The sequence below is a fragment of the Plasmodium brasilianum genome, assembly GCF_023973825.1.
Source record: "Plasmodium brasilianum strain Bolivian I chromosome Unknown PB_00_13, whole genome shotgun sequence".
NCBI classification, from domain to species: Eukaryota; Apicomplexa; class Aconoidasida; order Haemosporida; family Plasmodiidae; genus Plasmodium; species Plasmodium brasilianum.
Genome location: NW_027122923.1, coordinates 13,678 through 35,489, shown reverse-complemented (window position 1 = coordinate 35,489; position 21,812 = coordinate 13,678). Strand labels below are relative to the sequence as shown.

Here is a 21,812-nt window from a genome sequence, read left to right as displayed (position 1 = left end):
TTTTCCTTCTAAAGTACAAATTTATTTAATAATTTCTTTTATAATTTATAATCCTCTAATATTGTATTTATAAAAATTGTAGGTCTTTTTTTTATAGCCTTAGATATAAAATATGAATATATGCTTATGATGGAATATATTTTAATAAGAACTTTACGATAATAAATTGTCATAATTTAATACATGTTTCTTTTATATATCTATGATATTGAGTAATATATGGATCTATATATGTATGTATTTTTTTAATTAATTCATATTATACACTTTTCGTTCAAACGTAACATAATTTAATATTTGTATTTATAAGTTATTAGAAAAAATTATAACGTCCTGCTAATTTTCTCATAAATATTTATGCTTTATAATCACAAAATTTTATATTTTCAAAAAGATTCATTTAACTTATGTATTATTTTTAAGTTATAATATTCTTATATACATATGAATTTTATAAAGTTTAAATGTATTATATATTACTTTAAAGAATATGCTCATATAAATATTAATGCATATTAGCATAAATTATTTGTTCTTTGTCAGACGATATTACTCTTTGTATTAGAATATCCTTAAGTTGTGTTTTATAAGCATCCATATATAAAATAATAACTTCTAGAGTTTGTTTTAATGAAAATATACTTATATAAATGCAATAAAATATACTAACTTCATTTCGATGAATAAAAAATAAGACGAATTTGTTCAATTTAAAAGAATAATTTGTTGTTTAATTGTGTTAACAAATAATAATTCTAAGATGAAATAAAAAAACAAATAGAATGTGCTATTTCATATATTGCAAATATAAATTAATTCAAGACTTCATTAAAATTATATGAATTGTCATATTATATATTAATTATAATGCATAAATATATATTTTTCTTGAAATGCCTATATATTTTTAAATATATATATTAAACCATAAATATATAATTAATATTAAACAATATACTAAAATATATATTTAGAAATATTATAACATTAAAATTCACCAAGAACTGTAGAACATATTTTTTAACTATTATATACTAAAAAGGACATGTATATATAAGTGTAACTATAATATTTAAGGAATTATATGTATGACTAATAAATAAATATTTAAATATATTGCATTTGTTATATTAAATTAAAGACCTCGTTACATAAAGAAATATGTTTCACATTATATATTTTATCTTTTCCTCAATTTAATTACTTCATATTTCTTAACTTTTTTATGGTAATAAAAAACTCCTAATATAAGTGTGATACCTAATATAATAAAAGGTATAACATAGATTAGATAACCAAAAAAAACCGGCGCATAATTATATCCTTCTGCCTTCCCAGCATCAATAAATGTTCCCCTAACTTTCTCACTCTTCTTTAGAAGTTCTGGTACTTTTTTCAAAGGCTGGAATATCCATTTTATATAAGAAGAATTCAGCATATTATTTAAGGTACGGAACCATCCACTTACAAATAAATTCAATAACTTAGTAATCCCATATATAAACCCACAATTTGCGGATACATCTAATATAAGTCCTATTGATAGCAAAAAAAACAAAAAGAGGATAGGTGAACTCAGTAGTGATCCCAATTTTTTTCGTATTATTTTTTTGTAAACTTTATTACTGATTGTCTTATTGTTTTTAATAAAATTCTCATAATCAAGTTCCTTGAATATTTTTCTTTCTATATAGGAATATTTTTTTGTTTCAAATATACAAGACTTATTTATTACATCTTTTTTGTGGACTCTTGCACCTTGTGATAAATTTCCATTTGATAATTTCCTTTTTTCTGTTGCCCATTTATCATTATTATATATATCTTTTTCATCGTTTACTCCATTTGGTATCCCTTCTTTTAAACATACAATACTTGAAGCCTTATTCTTTTTATATTTTGCCAATAATCGATAATTTCGTGCATATAATTTTTGATGATTTGTATGGCATTTAGGCAAAATTTTGTTATGCATAACCTGAAAAAGCAAAAAAAAAAAAAAATGGATCATTTAAACGAATCATCTCGCACTAAAAAAAAGTACTAACAAAAATAAAGCACGAAGAATATAAGTCATACGTTTAACATTAAATGATATTATCATACCCTATAATTATATAAATAACATATCCAACTTAAAAAGATAAAACTATAAATTTTAAAGAATAACAGTAACTTAATTTTTTTTTCCATAACGTAGATCATTCAAATGGTAATATTCTAAAAAGGGGTACTATTAAAAATAATATAATATTCTTTTAATTATAATGGACACTATTATAGTTTTTTTATTTATATATTTTTTTTTTTTTTTGTAGAAACCTAATAAGAAGTATATAACTATAATTTTTTTTTACTACAGAGACAAAAAAAACTTTAATTAAAATTATATAAATTGAAATCAATAACAAATACTTAAAGCATACAAATTATTTATTTCATATAATAAAATAATTAAAAAATTTTTTTATTAATTCATTTTGAAATAATATAAAATATACAAGATTACTTAATATTCGAAATATTGATTATATCTGGAATATAGAATGTAGAGAATATAGATAATGAGTTCATTTATACATTAAAAAAAATATTACTGATTTTAACAATGTTTTCCTATTAATGGTTCCAATTTTATAATTATTATACTCTTGAAAAACTTATTATTCTTAAGAAACTATTAATTATTATAACAATATAATAGTAGAAGTAATAGATGAAAAAAATATTTTTCTTAGATTTTTGTTTTATATTGCATTATTGCAATTAGGTATACTATAAATCTATTCTTTCTTTTTTCTGCTAGAACATATATAAAAAATCAAATTTATAACAAACCATTTAATTAACTAAAAAGGTATATATTTTAAAAGGTAAATAAAGACTCATCTTTTATTTTTGTAAAATAGCTTTCGAGGGTTATAATATTTAATCAGCTGTAATATGTATTATTATCTATGAATGAAAAGTTTGTAAATTTATCAACTTATTTCATTTTCTTTTTAATTTAATATATATTTAGAAGAAATAAACTAAAATAATTATACATAAACAAATAATGTATAGAATAGTTGTTCAATAAACTTAATACTATCTTGATATAATAATATAACTGTTTAATTCCGTTAGCAGTGGTATTGAATATAATTTTATATTCTTATATTTTTACATATATTTACATTAATATTTATATAAAGTTTTAGTTCTAAAATTTATCTAAGATAAAAAGTGAATTAGGAACTATCCTTTAAGTAACTCAAGTAAATATAAAGATTCATGTATTTAAAAGTTAATAATCTTCTATTAATAACTCATTTTTTAAAGGAGAGTTGTATTATTAGTTTTTCATATATTCATATTTTAACTATGAAAAAAATATTGAGATTTATTAAAATATTCATAAATAAAATAAGTTATTAAACATATAATTATCATAATAAATTTTTCATAAAGATGATCTCTTATGTTTACCTTTAAATAAGAAATACATATAACCACAAAAGAACCCATGGTTTTAACTTTATTGAACGAAGAACTATATAATATACTAAAATTAAAAGTAGTATATAACTAATTTGTAAAAAGATTTATCAAAATGTTTATTTACAACCATAAAAAAAAAAGTTAAAAATTTTGAAAATATAAATTACTTTACTAGATCAGTGAAGTTATATAAATTGTAAAATTCGATATTAAATTAACGATCGTGTATTTATTATAATAAAAATACTAACAAAGCATTTAGTACTTCCAAAAATTGTATGTAAAAAACATACTTTTACTGTAACTACTGAGAAATATCATATCACATTTTTATGTATCCAAAAAATATATTACATCTATTTTTTGTGGCATGGAACCAAATTACCCTCCAAAATAAATTATAATTCTTGAACAAATATAGATGATGGGAACTATTATAAATATTTAATGCAGAATTTTTTACTTTCTGTATTAAAATATAATTGTATACAATCTGTGTTACATAAAAACAAGTTGTGAATATGCAGTTAATATTTTTTAAGCACTATATTATTAATAATAAAGAAAAATTTTCATAGATCATTAAAAAAAATATTTTTGATAACATTACACTAATTATAAGTAGCCCTTAATTTCATATCCTCTTGCATATAACGTTTATTCTAAAAATTTTACCAATACATATATAATCAGTAAAATATATAATAATGTAACTTACAATAATACAGTTGTATATTTCTCCACTGAAGTAAGTAATCTCCTTTGTAGTTCTTAATCTAGTATATATAGAGAATTACATAATGGAATAAGAAATAAAAAAAGTAATAAAAACTGTACAAAGAGCCCTTATTGAGTAATTGCTAAAGATAATTCATACATGCTAAATGTTTTAAAACTTTCTTCTCGATATGATTTCTACGTTCATAAGTATATGTATAGGATTAAATCCTATATATAATATTTTTTCAAAAAATATATATGTATCTCTTCCAATGAATTACATATAGCATACATCAATATTTTGTCTAATTTATTGTATGCAAATCCAAAATTAACAATAATTTTAACCAACCTTTTCCGTGATAATATGATTCAGCATTATCATACTCATTGTCTTAATCATAATATCAATTTCCAAATAATATATTATTATTCCCATATTATAAGTTCCCCCTTATTTTCTAATAATAATATATAATTTGTTGAGACTAACGTTTCATCTGTACCGTTCTAATTATCTAAACATTTATCAGAGGTACACAACAAGGAAAAAATAATATTTTTATTATTTATAATGCCAAAAATTTACTCCCACATAAGGGAAAATTTCTTATAAGTATATATTTGTATATACAACATGAAGAAGATAAAAATATATAGAAAGCCTTCTTCTATGTTATATTCATATAGCATTATTAAAATAAGAATGTATCCAAATAAAATGAATAAATGTATATGTTTTAAATAAAATATAAGTTTTTTCCCTTCACTATGGTAATAATTAATTTTAAAACGTACATATGTAGGTACAAATTTTGATGTATATATGCAAGGTATTGATAAAAGGGTATAGTTAAATGCTTTGATATTTTATTTAGTTAAAATTGTAGTAAATTCACCAATAAAATTCATACATAAAGGATAAAAAAGAAAAGATCATATTATAAATATTATTTTAAATATTTCCAATAAAGCTCGTTATAAAAAAGCAACATTAAATATAATAATTTCTAGTAGAACTAATTTTATCAGTAGATTCTAAAAAAATATATATATATCATAATAGTTTAAAAGAACAATTCTAAATTTTTGTTATCAATACTTTTCAAAAAAAAAATAAAATAAAATAGTTTTAAGCGTACGTTAGTAATTTATTTTACAATTAGGATAAATAAAATATATGCTAAAAGAAGTGGTACATTAGCATATATTAAGATTATAGTTATTACTTTTTGTCTAAGGTTCCTACTAATAATATCTGTTATTTGTACAAGTTATGCACTTTATAAATTATTATATAATTGTAAAATACAAGAATATTTTATAATGTATAATATTCAAGGAAAAAAAAAATAAAGAAATAAGACAAGTTTTTTCTTACAGCATAAATTAAAATTTAACATGTGCGACATACCTAGGACATATAAAATATTTATACAAGAAAAATTTTGAAATGACATTATAGGATTTAGTTTGCATGCAAAATATTAATTTTTTAAAATGTACTGTCTAATCTAACTTTTTTATATACTCGTATCATATTGTTTATACGGAATACTAAAATTTATATTTAATTAAAAAAAATATATTTTTTTATAATAGCTAAAATAAAATATATTAAATTTAACAAATACTAAATTTATATTTTCTTTTTTCATTTTTGTTGAAAAAAAAAATAAATTTATAATATTTATAGAAATGATAATTTTGAAAGAAAGGATAAAAAAGCAATTGCATACAGAAAAATATATTTAGTAAATGTGATAATTTAAATAAAAAAAATTACCATAAAAAAATACTTTAAAATAATTTAGAATATAAAATTATATAGATAAAAAATACTAAAAAAATATATAAAAAATAACATATAATACAATAAAGGAAAATTCATAATTCATTATTTTCCTTTTTAATGGCATTATGTAAGAATTAATAGTGAATGTATTTTTTATTAATTTATAAATATATATTACCACAAATTATATATTAAACTATAGCTTTTATGTAATTGAAAAGAAATATGTAAAATCTTGAAATTTATAGTATGCCATATAATTTTTATCATATTACAGTGTTTCACAAAAATAAAAAAATTATTTTTTTATTTAGTGTTTTCATAATCACAGAGTATATATATAATTAAAAAAAACTTAATTTCAATTCCTTTAAACAATATTTTCATATGGGGGTCCATTACATCGTCAAAATTTACAATTTTGTGATCATATAAAATAATACTATAGTGCTTTTTAATAAATAATAAAAATATATATAACATATAATAATAAATATTATACAAACATATAAACGTCTATATATTTTCTATTTTCTAATATTCCGTGTAATTAATGGAATTAGTAATTTTTATAGCATTATATTTTTCCTATATTATTTTATCCATATTGTACTCATAAAAAAAATCAATGTAAATTTAAATCAGTTAATCATACATATTCAGTAAAATGACAGTATTAACTATAAACAATTTTTATTTTTCTTGAAATATTTAGTCACGTTATAAGTGAAGTCATATAACACAGGTGATTAGCGTTATTAAATATATACATTTAATTCATATAGTTATATCTATTAATTCATTTATATTTACATTAATGTATTAATATTTTTTTAGAATATTGTAGATATAATATCATTTGTAATAATCATTTCCCATATATATAACTTTTGTTTTCATAGATTAGGTGTGTTCTAATTTAGCATGTTCTTAATGATATAATAATAGGGTATATGCCTTTTTTTATTTTAATATTTTATTAAAAATTAATTAATTTGCTCTATACATAGGTTCAGCGAAATTATTATTTTTCTATTGTTTCATTAAGTAATATTTTTACAGTCATCCTTATTATACAACTACTAAATCTTTTTACAAAACTATTGTAACCATGAAGTCTATTGAAATATGTCCACACAAACTTATATATGTTAATATATTCCCTAAAACTAGGATCATTACGAGTTTTATATATATGTATTTCATTCTACTCTAGAACTTTACAGATATTTATTTTTTCTAATTAATTTATTTTCTTCAAAACATATTTAACACTTTCTTACTACAGATAAGATAACATATGTATATCTAAGTGAATTTAAAAAAAAAAAAAATTCTAATTATAATTTTTTTCTTTTTCGATTTTCCAAATAAATTCATTCATTAAAAGTAAACTTGCACATGCAATTTCCTTGTGCATATTATTTATTATTACATGTGTATATTTCTTTTGATACTATCTTAACGATGGTGTAAATTGTGAACATATGCATAAACATATAATTACAGTTCATGTATACTTACGCTTATTTACTTATGCGAAATTTTTTCTGTTGTACCATGTAGAGCTATTTAATTTCGTGTATTCACTTTTATCTTTACTTCTTATACTTTTGTATTTTTTGTATTCTTTTTTTTTTTTTTTTGCTTCCTCTATGCTTACGATGAATGCATTCATTAATTCCCATATAAATATCGTTAATAGAGCTAATCAAAAGTACGTTAACAATTTTGACGTGATGTAAATTGGACTACAGTTAAATGAATTTCCTTTCTAAATAATTAATTTTAAATGTTTACTGTTCAGGTGACTTATAATTTATATCTATTTTTCCTTTTTCCTTATTAACATCCGTAATATAAGTACATGCTTCAACGAACTTCATGCATTGCTCTTACTTTCCATTGTCATTTATCTGAATTTTATCATCCTTTTCATAATCTCTTATGCACTTGACGTTATTCTAAATTGTTCATATCTATAACGGATGAACATAAATTAGTAATATCAGTAATGGCATGTAAATAAATTTCCAATAGGCAAAAGTTTGTACACATATATATATATGTATACATGTTTTACCCTTTATGACATTTGAGCATAAATAATAAAAAATATACCAGGAAAAATAGTATAAAAAATGATATATATATTCGCGCTTGTCCTATACATAGAGAAATATATAATCGTGGGTAATACTATCCTATTCACTTCATAAATATGAACTCAATTGTATACTTAAATTGTTTCAGTTCTTGACATATAATTGTATTCCTATGATAAATACCTAATTTTATTTATCGTGCTTTAAACGGATTGAATTGGCATTAGTGTCTTTATAAAAGTATTTTTCCCATGAATTTCTTTTTCCGGTCCCATAAAATGAGTAAAACAACATAAAAAGAAATTTACATATACATGTATTAAGCTCAACCGTAATAAGGAATTTTTGTAATGATTATATTAGATGAAATGGATAAATTAATCTGTCAAAGATATATCATATATGTTTTATTTGTTATTATTTTTATGTGCCTTCTGTTTATATTGGACAACAAGCTTGCATCGCCTCTTTTAATAATATAGTCAAATAATTTAACATGCTTTTACAAGTCTAAAAGTAACGATAGGTATTTTGAAATATAAGAAAGTACATATATTAAAATATGTAAATGGATATAGTACACTATGTAAGTATACATATGTGCACATACACTTGCACCTACACATAAGTACATACATACCTGTACATATGCTCATATTTATACGCACACGTATATGTACACGATACAGTAGTATGATTGATTATTATAAATTCTTTTAAAACAATTTTTTTCAGCTCTAATACGTCGAAGTCTCGAGAATATACAATTACTTCCTTATTTCGTGGATTTTATGTTTTATATACCAATTAAGGGAAGCAATAATAAATAAAAAAAAATCTGCAAACAATTACACTTCCATTTTTTTCTGTCACTTTTGCATAAAACTTGCAAATGCAGGTATATCTTCGTTTTTACAAAAGCATCTTTGTAATTGTTTTCTTAATATAGAAAAAAAAGCGGGAAAAAAATATTTTCAAAAATTTACAATTATACATATATTTTGTATCATTATATATAACATTTCATTTTATTTTACATTTTTATATATTTCTTATTTTCATTTTCTACGAGTTACGCGTCGTTTCATAAGATAGGAATTTGCTTACTCTCCATTTTCTACACCATCGGAGTAACATTCTTTCTACGTGAATAAGTTGTCTTGATAGAGATTCTCGTATCCTAAAAAAATAAATATAAATGCTTAGGATTATCATATAGATAATTCATACCCATACATATTGATAATGTATGCAGTTCTCACTTTTTACAATTATTAAAATTTTTGCATGTATACTCCATTAATATCTAAGCCTATGGTGAAAAATAGCATACCAAACACGGAAAATAAAGTAAAATTTTCAATTATAGTTACATTTATCATTCCAATTATTACAACAGGTCAGGGTAATACTTGCATTTCAGTGTCTCTTCACAACTGCAAAATGCAATTTATGCTTTACCTTAATTTAGAAAAATATACACAAGAAATAATTCCATTAATATTTAATAATATGTTATTATTTTATTTTAATTTTTCGAAAACTAAATGCAAAAAAAAAAAAGAAAAAAGCGGGGTAAAAAGGAGAAATATAAAAATGAAATGAAAGAGTCAATTTAAGTTGTTAAGAACCTTTTATGGATATATATATATGTAATTTATATTTTTTAACCATATATGTTTGTATATATTAGAATATAATTCAACGTTATATAAAAAATAAATATATATACAATTAGAAGAATAATAGATACAGGGAAAATTAAAAACTTAATAAGCAAAAGATTAAAAAAAAGTTTTTTTCTATTTTTTTTTGTTCATAAAAAATTTTACTTAATTATCAATGGCAAAGCGAAACCTATTCAAAATATTCTACTAATATTCCTTCTTGGAATTACATTAAAACAGAATATTTCGTCATATAAAATTCATGTACGGTATAAAAGTACATATAAATGAAAAACTAATAATTTTAGGGAATAAAAATAAATAATTTACAAATATCTTCTTCTAATTGCAAGATAATTTCTTATTATTATAATTTTTCCTTTAATTTTGCAATTCAAATAAAAATAGTTTTTATATCTTATATTAAAGAATATTTTTGTAATACATATTTCATTTTTATATGTTAGGCATATTCTTTCTTTTATATAACAACGTTTTTCAATTTTTTACATATAATCCATATATTTTTAAATATTTTTTAATTATTAATGTTATTAACTATTAATGTATTTTTAAAAAATAAAAGATGATAAATTATAGTAAATTAATTTTAGAAAAATATAATAAATTTTTTTAATGCTTAATAAAAAATAAAAATGGTTAAATAAGTTTACATTTTTAATATTGAAAACACGTACAGATACATATATGCGAATATAAATCTAATAATATAATATATATACTAATATATAATGTATTACAACGTAATATTTATTTATTTTATTTTTCTTATACACCTAAATATGTAACAGTTTAAATAATGCCACTTCAAATTTTTCGATTTTTTTAGAACATTCTCATTTTATGTCTTATAAATATTACTAAAACAAAATATCCTATTATTTAAAAAAAAAATAAAATAATATCGTAATATAATTGTTTTATATATATATATATCACAAAAACAGAAGAAAAATTTTTAATAATATACAGCAATAATTCATATTGTATAAAAAAATTACATATAAATATTTTATATTAATATTTTTATTATAAATTTCTTCCCTTTCACTATACACACTAATTCGCATATATAACTCTGCTATTATCCATCACTTTATTATATTTTTACAAAGAAAAAAACATGCATGTATTATTTTAATAATTAAAAAATACTTTTTAAGAGCAATTAAATGTGATATCTAAAATTCGTATTAAAATTATATTGTAATTTTCATATGATTCCATTAAAAAATATTTATTATGTAAAATTCGGTCCCGAAAATTATTAATAAAACATTCATTTATGAAATCATATACCTTACACTTATATAATTTAGCGTTGTACAAAAAATATAGGGCTCTTAAATTCAACAAAATAAAACTTATGTGACCAAAAAAAAAAAAGTTATATATTATTATATTTTAATAATAAACATATATATTTTTTTATTAGCAATAATGATAACATAGATTCATACAGACATATATAAAATTTTATTACTATAAAACAAAATATGTATACATATCAACAAAACAAAATATATTAACTTTCTTTCATTATATAGCAAAGAGCATACATTTATTGATAATTTAAAACTAACAATATATTTTCTTAATAACCTGAAAAAATAATAATTGTGTACTAGAACAAGATATACGATAGAAATCATTTTTTAGCTAGAATAAAAAATATCAAAAAATTTCTATATAATCATTTGATGTTTTCTATTATATATTAATTTTTATGTACAATAATAGGGTTTTTATAAAAATGAATCTAAATAGGAAAATTATATATATATTATGACATATATATTTAACATAAAAAATTCATTATGATAAGAATTCAAATATATTAAAACGTAAAAATTCACTAAAAAGATATGAATGTATTTTTTTCTTGTGTGTAAAGTATGGCGCGTATATGCAGGAGTAATTGCAAAATTTAGTTAATTATAGTTATTTTTATTAAATATATAAATAACGATATTGCAGATATTACTTCATATAAACTATTTCCTTATAAATATATAATCTTATTTACTTATCTTTTCCTGAACCTAATTTTTTCAAATTTCTTAACTTTTTTATGGTAGTATATAATCGCTAATATAACTATGGTACCTAATATAATGAAAGCTAATACATAAATTAGAAAAATCATAAAACTGCTTACATAAGATTCAGTTATGATCTTGACAGTCTTACTAGTACCACCACCACTAGACGTTACCGTTTTTTTTACTTCTTTCATAAACTTGAAGAAACTACCTAAATAAAAAGTTCTCAGAAATGTATGTAAGTTCTTGAACCAACTAGGTGATAAGATATTCAATACCTTGAACAACCATCTTTTAATTCCGTAAGAACATGAATAATCCAATATAAGTGATATTAATAACATTACAAATATTAATAGAGGTAAAGCATATCGTAATCCGTATTTTTTAAGTATTATTTTTTTGTAAACCTTATCACTAATTGTCCTGTTCCTTTTAAGAAAATCCATATAATCCAATTCTTTGAATATTTTTTTTTCTAAATGGGAATATTTTTTTGTTTCAAATATACAAGTTTTATTTTTCATAGACTGTTTATTATCTTCTTCATCTTTTGATAAAGCTCTATTTGACAGATTCATTTGTCTTGCGACGCCCATTTCGTAATAAGATGTATCATTTTTTTCTCGTATTCCATTATTTGGTAACTGTTGCATTAATCTTACACTTCTTGAAAGTTTATTATGCGAACACTTTTCCAATAATCGATAATTTCTTCTATCCATTTTTATACCAAAATTGTGCTTTTCTTCCAAATATTTGTTAAACGTATTCTAAAAAATTAAAGCATATATTCGTAATTTAAAAGAATAATTAAGTTCATTCTAACAAAAAGTATTAACAAAAAAAAGCATACAAAATTCATGAATAACACAAATTAATTTTTAAAATATTTTCATACGAAATCATCATAAAATTGGCAAATAAAAGTTAAAAGGAAAAACCCGACAATTATAATAAATAGAATTAAATTCATTATTTTTTCCTTGAGTCTATTTATTTATATTTTAATACATCCATAAAAAAATAAATTGACAATAGTATAATATTAATTTAATGACAATGGAGAATTTTTTATTTATTTTTTTATTATTTTTTATTTATTTCTGAATACATAACACAACATATATAAATATAATTTTTTTTTTTTTTTTGACAATACCAAAAAATAAAAATAGCTTTAAATATATATTATACAATTTCTATCTTAATTTTATTTTTTAAAAGATAATTTTGTTTAAAACAAAAATATTTGAATGTATTCATAATAATTCAGAATATATTATTAAATTACTTAATAGAATAATTAAATAGTTCTTTCTATTAGATCTTTTAAAAATAAAAAAACATATAGAAGTTCTTTATATTTCTAAATATTGAGATGATGTAAAATATGACGTGTAAATAATATAGAATATGTAGAATATATAACGTATAGAATATAGGTAATACGCCATTCTCTACATTGAAATGATAACTAATTTTGACAATGTTTTGTTATTATAATTATTCTATAAATATTATATATCAGAAAAGTCTATTATTATTGTGTCATTTTATTAATAAAGTTATAATAAGGACAAATGTAAAAATCAAAAATTTTGCATAGCATTATATGATATATTAATTATAAAAATATCGTTCTTAAATAGTCCGTAATATATTTAAAATATTGAATCTATAAAATACAATCAAATATAAAAAACTATTTATATATTAATGGTATATAAATTATAATTTTTTATTTTTTTAATAATTTTTTAATTTTCTTGTTTTAAATAATATATAGTTTATACTATTTAGCGTAAACAAAATATTTTAAAATTATATACTTAATTTATTATTTTATTTTTTATAAAATATATATATATATATATATATAAAAGAAATATTAATGTAATCTGATGAACAATAAAATAAAATTCAAAAAATAAAGTAATTTTAAAATATATAAAATATTATTATTATTATTTTTTCAAAACATAATTAAAAGTACTTTTCCCCCCAATAAATCAGTTCTTAGGCATACGTTTTTACATACGTTAGTCGTAATTTTTCTTTTTTTTTATTTTGTTTTCATTAGGAACAGTATATAGACAATTTATACCATAATTTCCTTAAGTTCTTTCCGTTCGAATATTTTCATATACATACACCTTACTATACTTTTCTCGATTACTTTATAGTTTTTTCAATAATAATTTCCCCTTTAATTTATATAAATTCACTTTTTTAAACTAAATTAATTCTTCATTACAATTATCACACTTCAAAAATATATTCACCTTGACAAAGGGTTCTTCAATTATATATATATAAAATTATTTCTGTTTATTATGTTTAGAATAATTCCTTTATGTCTTCTACAGCATCTTAAAGATTTTAATTTTTATCAATATATTCTAATCTCTTCATATGTTTGATGGGTAAATATAAAAAAATTTTATTTGTTCAGAGTATATGCTTTATTAATGTATTCTTCTTATATTATTATACATATCATTACAAATATTTCCGTTGGTATTTTTATTTTACAATTATGTAATTCTTTGAAACCTCATTTATCTTCAAAACTTCCTATAATTGTCCTTAACATACTTTATTGAACTCCGTTACCACTTATATGCATTTCTCTCTTATATATCTTAATCAATTAGTTAAATCATTCATTTAAAATATTATTCTATCATGAGTACTTACTGCATTATCCATTTTTTTCATGTATATTTTTACATTACTTTTATAAAATGTAAAGGAGTTGTATTTACAGTTATTAACTTTCTTTTGCCCACATTAATATATATATGTTTTCTTATTTAATCTTTCTGTGTAATCTTTAAAGTGTGTAATTTCCCTTAATTTTTCATGATCTTTTTTTTTTCACATTTCGTTTAATATTTGAACAATAAATTAATATTCTATAACTCATTTTTTAAATTCAAATTAAACTCTCTAAAATATTCATAGTTGTTTTTTTCTTACATTTTTCAAGGAATACCACATATATTTCAAAGAAATGCCTCTTTCCGATCACTAATTTATCATTTTTGTATTTATCTAGTACTTTCATATGTACATCCATATTATGTTTTTTGTGCGTTTGTTTTTCCTATATATATTTTTATATATGGTCATATCTCGATTTCAGCTACTTCTCTAATATCAACAACATGATAAACGTTTGGATATTTTCAAGCTTTTTTAAAAGAACATTATGCACTTATTATTAATAAATTATGATATTTTTATCTTTTTTTAAAATTCTTTATTAATTATAAGAATAAATAATGAACTTAATAATTTTTGATTAGATTTTTATTTAGAAGAGGTTTATTATATAAAATATACTATAAAGAGCAAAATTATACAAAAGCTCCTATATTATGTTAAAAGCTCTGGAGAATTTTATTTTTATACTTAATAGTGTGTAAAAATACACATTTTTTTATTCTTTAACATTTTATATTTAAATAGAAGATACTAATATAGAATAGATAATATACATTTTTCCTTTTATAATGTAACCATACCTTAGAGAATAACAAATGTACTAAAAAAGTAAATTAGAATTTGTTCTGAAACTATGTGTTAATATAAATTAATTAATTTACAATAAAAGTTTAATTTATATTTTTTAAATAGAAATGTATTAATCATATTTTATGCACTTTCATATAACATATGTCAATCTTTATATAAGTATAATTATCTACATTGTTAATGAAAAAGAAATATTAATACACGACAAAATATATTAGACAAACCATAAATAATATTATATTAATAATTATTCTATGAGAAAGTATATGATAGTTGATATTTCATACATACGTACATTTAAAAGGAGAAAAATAATGATTATTATGTATCTTTATAAATAAATAGTAAACTTATAAAAAATTTTCAAAGAATCATATGTAAATAATAAAAAATACTAAAATAAAAGCGTGAACATATAAAATTAAAGATTACTAGAGTTTTTAATAAAATGAAAATAATTACTAAAAATGAGCAGCATGAACTATTATAATTTATAGTATACAATTACAAGGATAATTTCTTTTTTTAATTACCATCAATAATTATGCATAATAAAGGGTTTATTGAATTAAGATAAAAACAAAAAATATAATTATTGATATGATTAAAGTGCATATTATTAATGAATTAAAGTAATTCTTAATTTATCCTTATAATCAAAAAGATATATATTGCAGTAATATAATTACTTAACCAATGTAATTGTAGAAAAGGCATTTTCAACATACCTTTTTTGCTAAAAATAAAAATTCTGTCTTATACGAGAACAAAATACCTATAATTTTTTTTTTATTGATAATATATTTATTCATTAGTTATAAAATTGTTTCTAAGAAATAATAAATGGTAATTGTAGTTAATTCAAAATTTGTATTAATTAAATAAAAAAAATTTTAATTATACCAATGAGATGTTATACGACGGATAAATAAATAATATTAAAAAAAAAAAAAAAAAGTATTTCATAAAATGATCTACAAATATCTGAATATAATTAATTCATTAATTTAATATATTAATGATACAAAAAGATAAATTAAAGAGATAGCTCATTTATAAATTAATTTTCAGTATAATATATATTTAAGCTATTTTAGCAAAACTGAATTAATTGCAATATTAATAACAATAATAAAATTATAAATTGTTTTATGTCTTCATTTAATTTAAATATTTAAGATCCTCAAGTTATTAAGCATTTATAAATAATTTATTATTAAAAGACTGTGTTGATATACATTTATAGCGTAAGTTTTTCACAATGCTAAAAAAACTAGCACTTTGAATGATTCTTAAAATAAATATGTTTTGCTGAATATTTCTGAAAAACTGAATTTTGTATAATAAATATTAAGTCTTTTTCTATTAATATATATATATTTTCTTTTTTTTTTTTTCCAATGTACCAATAAACACTCATTTCCTTATGTAGAATATAAGTGAAGGGACATCTATTTTTAATTAAAAATAGTTAATAAATTTTTTTAAAAACCTGAATAAATAATAAAATCAGACCACAATAATACATGAAATAAAAAGAATAACAATTTAGTACAAATATATATTATAATACATCCACAAAATTGTTTGAATTGTACAATTATATTTCATTTTGAAGCATAAAACTATGTATCCAAAGAAATATATTTAAATATACAAATATATATATTATAACGTAATATTTATCTATGATGCAACATATAATTAAAATACAAGTTCCAAAACAATAAGACATTCAAATAAACAAATAAAAGTAAAACATATATTTCAATTATCATATATTAATAAGTTCACGTGCACAAGTTAAGTTATAGTACAATGGAAATTATTAAAATTATTTCGTCACATAGAGGAATTCTTTACAGAAAAATATATATTTCTAATTATACCTTTTACTCCGTCATTAATTTAATTTTATTATATTTTTCATTATTTCTTAAGATCTTGTATAATCCAATAATAAGCATAACTGATAACGTAATAATAATTACGCTAAATAATGCTAGATATATATAAAATTGTTCATTTTTCCCCAACTTTTCCATATATTTATACAATTCACCAAATAATGGGATACTTTCAATATTATTCTTCATACTACTCCAAAATGGGAATGTTGGTAATATTGATAATCCCACACCTAATAAGAAAAAAATAAAAAATTGAGCAACTCCAAAACTGTAACTTCTCAATTTTATTTTTTTTAAAGCTATATCACCAATTCTCCTTTTTTTTTCAACAAAATTTTCATAATCTTTTTTTTTGATCCATTTTTTTTCAAAATGGAAATGTTTTCCATCGAACATTCCACTATCATAATCCACAACTTCTGTATAATATTGCGCCTTATTTAATAAATTTCTATTAATTTTTTTGTTATTTTCGTTGGCCCATTTTTCACTACTAGATACATAATTTTTTTTGCACCTTTCATTATTTATTGAATCCCCTTTTAAAAGCGAAATATTTGAATCCTTATCTAGTTTATATTTTGCTAATAATCGATATTTTCTTATACCTAATTTTCTATCATTATTGTAGTTGTCAAAGAAATATTTGTTAAACTTTCCCTAAAAAATTAATGTATTTTTAATTTTAATAATAAATAATTCATGTTATAGAACAGTATTAATAAAAATAATATAGTGAGAATATTTAAAATAAATATTTCCTTATATATTATTTTCTTATTACGTTATTGCTAAGATCACATATACAAGTTAAACCTATGAAAGCATATATTTTAATAAATAAGAATAACTTAATTTTATGTTCCATAATAAAGGTCTATAATATTCTAATATATAAAGTAAGTAAAAATTAACAATATTAATATAATATATTTTTAATCATAAAATGCATTATTAGTTTTTATAAATTAAATTTGATAGTCCTTTGTAAATACCTAATAAAATATATTAAGTGTAATACATTTTATTACAAGGACAAAAAAAGTTTTTAGAACATATAATAAATTATTTACATAATTTTATTTTAATGTAAATAATTTATTCAATAATAAAATAATCTTAGTTCATTGAAAAATATTCAAAAATAAAAAATAAAAAATAAAATAATTATGTAATATAGTGTAATAATTAAATAACTTTATTATTAAAACTTTTTAAAATAAAAAATGATTTCTAAATATTTATATAGAGAGAGTTTATATAGATTATAGATAATATATAACATAGATAATTAATTCGTCCTTATAGTAATAGAATAATTACTATTTCATAAAAGTTACAAATTAATAACTTTTATTTTATATAAGTTATGTTTTTGAAATTTTTTTATTATTTCATGAAATGTATTAATTATTATAATAATAGTAATAATAGATGAAAATATCAACATATGACATATCGTTCTGTGTTATTAGTATTACTGCCATCGGTTACTAGGCGAAAATATGTATTCTTGTTTGTTTTATAACATATTTTAAAATAATAAACATAATAAATAATATATGATAAAATATATATTTTAAGACTAATTAAAGATTCAACCTTTATTATTACAGTATAAATTTTAATTATATTTATTTTATACTATAATTTTCAAATTAAAGATTTTTAATTTTACATATATATTTTTCTTTATTTTATTTACATATATATATATATTTATATTTATGTGTATTTAGATGAAATTAGATTAAAGAAAAAAAAGTGACGATATACATAAATTATTTTATAAAATATAAGAGCATCAAAAAGTTCTTAAGCTAAATATTTATTAGTTTAATTCAATTACGAATAAAAATACATATTTTTTGATTAGTGAATTATTTTATACTAAATTGTTAAGTGATTCCTATGTAGTACAATTAAGCAATTGTGTCAAGTATGTAATATATGTATTTAATCTTTCTTTCATTAGTAAAACTCTGTAATACAAAAATTAATAATATTCTACTAATATATCTCCTTGAATTTAAAACTTTACTAACGCAATTTTATAATATCCTTCCTTTAATCATAATCCTAGGACAAAATCCTTACGTATGTATATATATCAAATGCATAAAAAATATTTTTTCGTAAAATATCATAACTTTATATATTTATAATGAAAAAAAAAATTAATGTTCTTACTACAATTTTCATTAACAAAAAGATCAATATTTCTTTTGTATTTATTTACAAATATTAAATTCAAGATGCTCAGTTTTAGCTGTATTTATGCTAATAAATGTAATTCTTAATATTTTTCTTGGATATGTAATACATTTTCAAATGTACGTACCTCATGCTTAACAAATTGAATAGAAATCATAATTTAAGTTTTATTTTTGAAATTACGGGAAAGCATTTTTGGAAATATTATAATTATTCATACTAAAATACTCATATATAAATATCACAAAAATTTATATAACCTATCCTTATGTAAGTAATCCTTATATACATAATAGAGAGTAATATTTTAATTATAACATATAATAGCTTATAAAATTAGTAAAATAATTATTGAACATGTATGAACTATATATATATATATATCAAATTACTATTGCAATAGATTTATGTTTTTAAAAGTGTAGTGTTTGAAAAAAATCTTAGTCATTAATATAAATTAATTATATTTTTCCATGTATATAAGTTTCCACTAATTCTCTAGTAAAGACATAAAGAAAAAATTCATTGAATAACTAGTGTATAAGTAATCATCTATATATAATGATGTCATAAGTACAAATAAAATTTATCCTTAAAATTTACTTAAATATTATATTATGAATAACTTAATTTCATTATATATATTTTACTCATTTTAACTATATACATGTAGTTTCAGAAAGAAGAAAATAAGTAATTTCTGTATTATGCATTTCAATATTAGGCTAACTTTGGTTCAAATATATATTAGCTACATAATGTCGATAACAAATATTTATATTACCCATCTATTATAGATATATAAGTAATATTTATTAAAAATAATTAACGTGATATATAATATAATATAAATAATAAGATATAAATCTGGATATAAGTCACTCATTTAATTCAATTATTTTATAAATTATTATATTCTTAAGGAGATATTAATATTTCATTCTAATAAGTAAAATTATATTAGTACATATGAATATATCCTAATTAAATCATAGAAAAAATATGAATATATAATAAAAATATTTTGTATTTAGTTTTGTAATATTTATTTCTCATTATAATTTTTATTTCAAAAAAGTGCTTGTTAAAAATACATTAATATAAAAAATAAATATGAAACAAAAAAAAAAAAAAAAAAAATTAACAAAAATAATAGTAAAATTTTCTCTATTCTGCTCTATTTTGTAAATGAATTAATTATTTATATACATAATTACATGCCAGAATTGTTTGTGTACAGTCTGCATTAATACATATATACATTTCCTAATGTGCTTATTTTTTGGTGTAGAATATTATAAACATGGGTATCTACGAGTAATTCCACGTCAGAATAATTATACATATATTCATATATAAAGGTTGCTACTTCGATTTAGACTAAATTAACTTTTACATTTGTATTTATACGTTTGCATTTTTTACATTCTTGTTTCATATTTCCCAGTTCCTACAATAAATGTACAATATAAAAAACCCTCTAAAAAAATCATCTATAAATGTATTCAAAAGTTTACAATTTGGACTTGATATAAAATGGGGATACACTTGAATTATTATTTTTTACGAATTAATTTAAACAACCTCCTGTACAGGAGGATTAATGTATATTTTTGTTCTTAATATTTTTAATTATTAACAACATTAAGAGAGCATCTCTTTCAATAAACTTCATGCATTGGTGATATTCTCCTTTTCGTTCATAAGAATTTTATCATATCTTTTATTCTTTCCTATTCACATAAACTTAGAATTACATGCAAATAACTAAAACGGGGGAACATCAGAAAGTAGTCAGAAACTTAAAAAGTTAATAAATTTTCAGGACACAACATTTGTATATATATATATACATTTATTTATTTACGTGCTTCCTGTTATAACTTTTAAATATAAACACTCTAACACGCGCAAGAAAATCTAGTACATGAAAAAAAATATATATGTATATATACATGCTATATGCATACGTAAGTGTACATCTATGAATAATGATATTCTCTAAGAGTACACAACATGAACGTAATTGGTAACCCATAATTTTTCATTTATTTATATACTTAAAATTACTTAATGACGATAAATACCATATTTGATATATTTTATTTTAAATGATTTTAACATGCATTGGTGTCTTTATAAATGTATTCTTCTTATGGGTTCCTTAGTTCGTTTCACATATGTACGGTACAACATAAAAAAAAATCTACATATATATATATATATATATGAAGCTCACCCATCAAAAGGAACTGCCATAATGATTTCATAAGACAAAATAGATAAATGAAGTTGTAAAAAATATATTTCACTTG

The 21,812-nt window shown here is 19.6% G+C and overlaps 3 protein-coding genes across 3 annotated transcripts; all 3 read right to left on the bottom strand.

Annotated features, from left to right (window-relative positions):
* Positions 1–1,180: 1,180 nt before the first annotated feature.
* On the bottom strand, positions 1,181–2,193 carry MKS88_000278 (fam-l protein; the record flags this gene model as incomplete). Its single annotated transcript, XM_067216612.1, has 2 exons — positions 1,181–1,978; positions 2,107–2,193. The coding sequence occupies 2 exons, from the start codon at positions 2,191–2,193 to the stop codon at positions 1,181–1,183; spliced, it is 885 nt and encodes a 294-aa protein (XP_067075961.1).
* Positions 2,194–11,817: 9,624 nt separating this feature from the next.
* Positions 11,818–12,809, bottom strand: MKS88_000277 (fam-l protein; the record flags this gene model as incomplete). The annotated part of the gene is made up of 2 exons (XM_067216503.1): positions 11,818–12,606; positions 12,735–12,809. The coding sequence occupies 2 exons, from the start codon at positions 12,807–12,809 to the stop codon at positions 11,818–11,820; spliced, it is 864 nt and encodes a 287-aa protein (XP_067075960.1).
* A 4,456-nt stretch (positions 12,810–17,265) lies between these two features.
* MKS88_000276 (fam-m protein) lies at positions 17,266–18,151 on the bottom strand (the record flags this gene model as incomplete). The annotated part of the gene is made up of 2 exons (XM_067216395.1): positions 17,266–17,943; positions 18,068–18,151. 2 exons carry the CDS (start codon positions 18,149–18,151, stop codon positions 17,266–17,268), a joined length of 762 nt encoding a protein of 253 aa, XP_067075959.1.
* Positions 18,152–21,812: the final 3,661 nt, after the last annotated feature.